The 6431-nt window shown below is 34.3% G+C and overlaps 1 protein-coding gene across 3 annotated transcripts in view; it reads right to left on the minus strand.

The window, feature by feature from the left end:
• The window catches only part of bmal2 (basic helix-loop-helix ARNT like 2), a 32198-nt gene extending 28225 nt beyond the window's left edge, over positions 1-3973 (minus strand). For 2 of the 3 annotated variants that reach the window (XM_067390203.1, XM_067390204.1), the window contains exon 1: positions 2780-3973. In XM_067390203.1, the coding sequence (XP_067246304.1) occupies positions 2780-2837 (58 nt within the window). In that variant the 5' untranslated portion in view covers positions 2838-3973. Of the gene's footprint in view, positions 1-2619; positions 2730-2779 lie in introns of those variants that run through there. The other variant, XM_067390205.1, reaches the window with a different exon arrangement.
• Between the last annotated feature and the right edge of the window lie 2458 nt (positions 3974-6431).

Genomic DNA, 6431 nt, shown 5'->3' on the forward strand with positions numbered 1-6431 from the left:
GCTCGATGCTGGCACTGCTTTTACATAAAAATAAATCACTAAACAAACGAGAATAACCAAAAACATGAAACTAGGCAAGACAATCAGTTAAAATGCTCAACATCTAAATTGCATAATCAACAAATCACACGATTTTCTGATGTCTAGACATGGAGACAACAGGAAACCATCTCTTGGACAGGAGAGGAAGTCAAGCCATAAAACTGACACAAAGAGTTTTAAGATTGACAGAAAAACAATCACTCGATCCTGACTATAATTTCCAGGATTTAAATCAGGTCCTTGAGAATGAGAACAGGACTCTACCATTCAGTTTAATTAAAACACATACTCAAAATAGCCTGACCATTCAAATCAAAGGAGCCGCTTCAATGACCATGACAAAGTGTATACGTACAATGACCCACTAATACTACAATCTTAAATGCTCAGCTGAAAAATTGCTATAACATTTCTCATAAACAAATTTACTAAAACAACAAATACTTTCAAAGCTCTCCTTTCATGCAATAAGGTCCCTCTGAGATGTATGTAAACTCTTCCCAGTAACTCAGAATGTAGCAAGCAATAGTGCAACACATTTCATCTACATATGCTATAGCTAGATGTGCAGTGGTCAATTAAAGTGATGATAAAACAGCATCGAAATACACTCCTGTTCTTCTGACCTACTTTTAAGAGTACATAAAGGCTGCAAACTTCTATTAAAACAGTTTATGTATTCAGGTCAAGGAATCTACATGTACAACATTTAAAAGATTAATTACTTTTTAAAGTAATAACTACACTAACATTTAAATAAGTTTTATACATAAAGTTAAACAGTATGCATTCAGTATATGAGAGATCAATGATGAACAGCAAGGGTTATATTTTTAAAAAAAATTATATATTATCTCCAATATTAACATTTAGTGTCATTAAGGTAAAACCCACATTAAATCATTAAGAAATTAAGGTACTGATATGTTATGCTGTCTTCTTCCCCCACAAATAATTCCAAAAGACAATTTGGCCAGGGCATGTGCATTTATTTATCAGCTATACTAGAATTTATCAAATGGTCCAGAAACTAAATAACTGACCTGAAAAAACGCCTATCACTGAAATGACTCAAAAGGCCAGTTACCTAAGAGACATACTTTCCAGATAAGACCCTAAATTCCAGTCACGTTTTTCAGTGTTGGGGAAGGGGAGGGGGTGTCTGTCACGAGACGAGACAAACCAAACTGGCAGCAGATTTAGGTTACACGTTTTATCAGGAATTATTAGCACAACTGTCCTATTACATTAAACGGCTTTGTTTCGGATTGTTTATAGGCTAGTTATGCAAAGATTTACTGATTGAGTTAAGCTGAAGAGAGAAAGCAACGCCTGAGGAAGAGGAGGGCATCACAGCCCTGGCCTACAAGTGTGCCGTGTAAGTGTTTGACCTACATATTACACAACCGTCACGTTTACAAGGTCACGTTACAAGAAATTAGACTAGATCAGGCAGTGCTATGACTTCACAATGCTAATGATTCACATTTACGTCACAACATGCAGTTTCACTCATTAAAAAGGAGACTGAATTCACTAGGGAAAATGCATTTGTACTAGATGTGATCTAAAAAAAAACTATAAAAAAGTAAGAAGCATAATGTTGTTTTATCATTAATTTGGGTTCATGTCAATACAACAGCAATGAATATATGAATACATACATAACAATCAACAAAAAAGGATTTATTAAAAGTATGGAACAGGTATTATAGTTTTCTATACACTTATGTGTATGTAAATGTATATATGTATGGTTAAAATAAAATAAAAACTGCAGAAATGTTTCTGAATGGTTATAACAACGTTTAGTTAAAATGGGGTTTAATCAGTTGTACTTTATAAAAATAAATGAAGGAATACTTTAATTAAATGCTTTCACATTTTTTGTTTTTTAATGTAGGCTAACATATATAGTTATGGCCAAGCGCATTTATGACTCCTTTAATAGTCAGAATTGTAACGTAAATTCTGATTTCTTTGTATCTTTTGTGTTGAACAACAGACTCCTGAGGGCAAAACATTAGCTGTTTTCTCTACATTCTTCCTCAAAAGTAGGCTAGCTACTATACAAGAATAGCTAACTTTGTTAGGGAACCGAACTAATTAAAACATGCATCAGAATCGCAAACACAGAACAGTTCATTTCTTTAAGATTTCCACTCTTTTACGCAAATGTAAACACAGTAACGTAAATCGTCGATTTAACGTGTTATTCCGGATAAGATTCGATTCTTTATCTTTTTATCCTCGGTGTAGCTTGGGAAATATATAAATATTTGTCCATATGAAAGAAACAAAGTTCCCCAAAACATAAAAATAGCATTCTAGTAAATATATTAAGACATTTAAAGAACTAGCCACAACTGACTGAATGAATGCGACGGCAGCCAATCTGCCAAGGCCTCGCAAAATAATTACAAAACAACATACTACATTTAAAAAACGTGACTGTCAGTCACATTAAAACCAGAATATATGGTTAAACGCTGCGTTAAAGCCCTAAATGTGCCTCTGTGAGCAGTTCCTCCGCACCCCTGCTTGGTTTGCTAGAGTTCGCTCTACTGAACTACTGACCTAGTTTCGCTACGATCGCGAGTGTGCAAACCAATCAGCGGGGAACACCGAGATCTCCCCTCTCCTCCGCCCGGCACACAGCGCAATCTACACCAACTCTCTCCGCTTCAAGCGGACCCGTCTAGGGCGGACTAACTTGTATTGTTTTAAGCGGCGTTACCCGTCTTTTCCCCCGTCGCTCCGTCACCGCCGCCAGCCGCTGTATTCCTCGCCGACATGGCTGGAGCCGGTACGCCGGGGCCCAGGACTCCGATGCTGCATGTGGAGAACGAAGGCGGTGGTGGTTATTTGCAAAGGGGGGGAGAGAAAAAGGAGAGGTGACGGCGGAGGGGGGGACGGCGAGTCCCGTATAATTGATTTAATTTTTTTCTTTTCAACTAACTGAATTGGGAGGGTGGGCTGAGCGTAAAAACGTGCAAGGAGAGGACACGATGGAATCAGGACAGTGGTTGAAATCCGGGGAAACGCGGAAGACAACGGCGCACAATCTCCTCCTACCATCATCAACACCGCCTTCTCCGCTGTCCTTTCCCTCACGTTACTAACCTAGTAAGTCACGCGATATGTTATGCAAGCCGAGAAAAATGCGGTCACGGATGCGATGGCGGTATGCGGGGACTCAACTGAACGGGTGCCGGACAGTCATCTTTTCGATTGCAGCGCTGTAATTCGACCAGAACACATTCAGTCTCTGCACCATCATATTTATATTTAGACCAGAACTGTTTGTTATATTAAGGCATTACCTCTGCATAAGTAACATATTGTTATGTTTATTTGTTTATCATTGTTAAAAAACATAAAACGATTCGATTTTGTTAAGAGTGTCAAAATATTTTAGCGAATTATTATGTCATAAAAAGGAGCGATTGTAACATTTTGTTCTGTAAATATTCCCATATTTGTCTGCAGCAAATTCATATTTTATCTATAGGCTAAAATTACTTTACATAATGTCAAGTACAAAGAGTAACAAACCACACTGACATTTTAAATGTTGTGCATGAATTCTACTTATTTGTTTTTATTAAGTGTGGCAATTAAATTTCCCTGTTCATTTTGAGTAATTTGTTTATAGCGTACAAATGCTTTCACTGGGAAACATTATTTACAAAAAAGCTTGTCAGTCAAACATTTGCTTGTTAGACTAAACTAAATTAATAAAAACGGTGATAACTTACTAATTAAATAATAATAAATAAATAAATAATTATATATCTTTGAAATAAGTAAAATGGCATGTTGTTTCTTTAAAAAACATGAAACGGCACTCTTTATAGACGCTTTAAATGTCTATATAAATTTTCATAAATTTTTGCTCAGATGAACTATTGTTGTACATGTGAAAATTCTGTGTGTGGGATAAAAAATAAAGACTTTGTTCTTAAAGCGGTATCTGTTCTTCTTATATCGAATCTAATCCTATGAAGATACTAAATTTTAATGTATCTTATGGAAGTGTCTGTGCATTTTTATGTATGTATGTATGTATTTATTTTTGATGGCTGAAAGCAAAAACTGGCCAGGCAACAACTTTCACACCTTACTACCTTGTTTGCATTAAAATGGGTGAGTAACCAACTCCCAAAGAAAAAAATAGACACTAGCGACAACTAGTGGACAACAGTTGCAGATGCATGTTAATCGTTTTTATTTTACTCTTTTGGTCCCTGGAGATGAGAATCTCATACATGCACTCTAAAAATGCTGGGTTAAAAACAACCCAAGTTGGGTTGAAAATGGACAAACCCAGCGATTGGGTTGTTTTAGGGTAGGGTTAAATGTTTGCCCAACCTGCTGGGTAGTTTTATTTAAACCAACTATTATTTAAAAATTGCTATATGGCTAGCTTAAAATGAACCAATTTAATATAAATATATATTAATAAGCAATTTAATAAATGTTTATTGTTTAATAATTATGCATTGAACATTAATAAATGTTAATTTCCAACATACTTTGGTTAATTTTAATTAAGCAATACAGTAATTTTTAAACAATAGTTGAGTTAAATAAAACTACCCAGCAGGTTGGGCAAACATTTAACCCTACCGCTGGGTTAAAACAACCCAATTGCTGGGTTTGTCCATTTTCAACCCAACTTGGGTTGTTTTTAACCCAGCATTTTGCTGTGTACAGCTGCGATAAAAACTGACACTGCTTTAAATTGTAAAAAATAATGCTTTAAATTGGCCATAAATTTAACCTGTATGATGCAAAACAAATGCTTAATTTCTTTTCAAAACCCTGATCTCCAGCACTGAAAAGCTCAAATGTAATTGAACAATGATTTCTTTCTTCTGCTGAACACAAAAGAAGATATTTTGAAGAATGTAGTTCCAGTTGATGGGCCCCACTGACTTCCAGTAGGGTCAACTTTAATTCACAGAAAGCTGTTGAACTGGGCAGCAAAGATTTGATGTCCTGCAAATGCATATTTACACAAGAAAAGTGGTAGATTTGGTCTATTTATTTATGGAAATAGTGTAAGGGTAGGGCAAAAGATCAAGAGGATAGTATACAAACATTACATAAAAAAAAAAATAATAATAATAATTTTATATATATATATATATATACACACACACACACACACATTATATATATATATATATATATATATATATATATATATATATATATATATATATATATATATATATATATATATATATATATATATATATAATTTGCTGTTTGGGAAAAAATGGCTTGGCAACTGCACACACTGGCTCCTGTGAACCACTAGATGTCTCTCTGTTATTAAAAAAGAGAAAGTGCCACAGACAAGAGTATCCTTTGGACATATACTATATATGCAGATATTATAACTTAGTAAAATAATAAATAACTTTAATTAAAGTATATCGGTCAGTGATGTGTAACTTTTTTGCCATGTTAGGTTATTCAAAAATACATAAAAATTCAACAGATTAAAAAAAAAATACTTGAAAACATTTTCTATGATGATTATGATATTTTTGCAAATAAAATAAAAGTAAAAATGTCAAGGTTGTGTAATTGTCCAGTGAGAAAAATTTAATTAAATTCTTGAAGAATAAGAAATGTTGGCATAAGACATAAACTTTTATCATTATTTAGGGGAAAAATAGTGGAGCTAAATATCAGGGATGCAAACAGGTAAGGGGGAAAAAAGGTGAGAACATTGCGCTGGGCAGGGCACTGAAGTTATTTGCTTTACATGCTCATTTTTAGTTATTTTTTATTACCATATATGTCCAAAACTGTCATTTTTCATGAAAAAAATTAACATATTGTTGCAACATTTTACCAAAATCAACATTTGGTTAAAATCTCATGTTATAAAAGACGAAGTGCTATGCAGGAAATTTAAGACAATATTGGCTGATTAGATGGCAATACTGTTTGCCACATCTCAGACCTCAAATACATAAAATATTACCCATTATAGTAATTTTAAAGTAAAGAGTAAAGGAAACACTGTACAGTACTTCCTGAAACAACCAGTTCTTTATTTACCCTTGTATGTTCACAAGTACCCTTGTAAGACCCCCCTCCCCAGAAAAACAGCTTCTCATTGGATCTATGCAAATCCCATTGATGACCTATTTTGATCTCAAAAAGTTCTCACTGAAAGGTGAGGAGTTTGCATCTATGTAATATTGCTTAAAATTCAAAATTCTTTTGTCTGCCAAATCAACGTTGGTGTTGCACAACCAACAGGTAGGAACCTTGTTGTAATGTGACATAAAAAATAAAAATAAAACAGAGGACCTATTTAGACCTTCATGACAATGTGTTCTGCTCAGTATGAGGGAAAAACAGATTTT

The sequence above is a fragment of the Chanodichthys erythropterus genome, chromosome 7, assembly GCF_024489055.1.
Source record: "Chanodichthys erythropterus isolate Z2021 chromosome 7, ASM2448905v1, whole genome shotgun sequence".
NCBI classification, from domain to species: Eukaryota; Metazoa; Chordata; class Actinopteri; order Cypriniformes; family Xenocyprididae; genus Chanodichthys; species Chanodichthys erythropterus.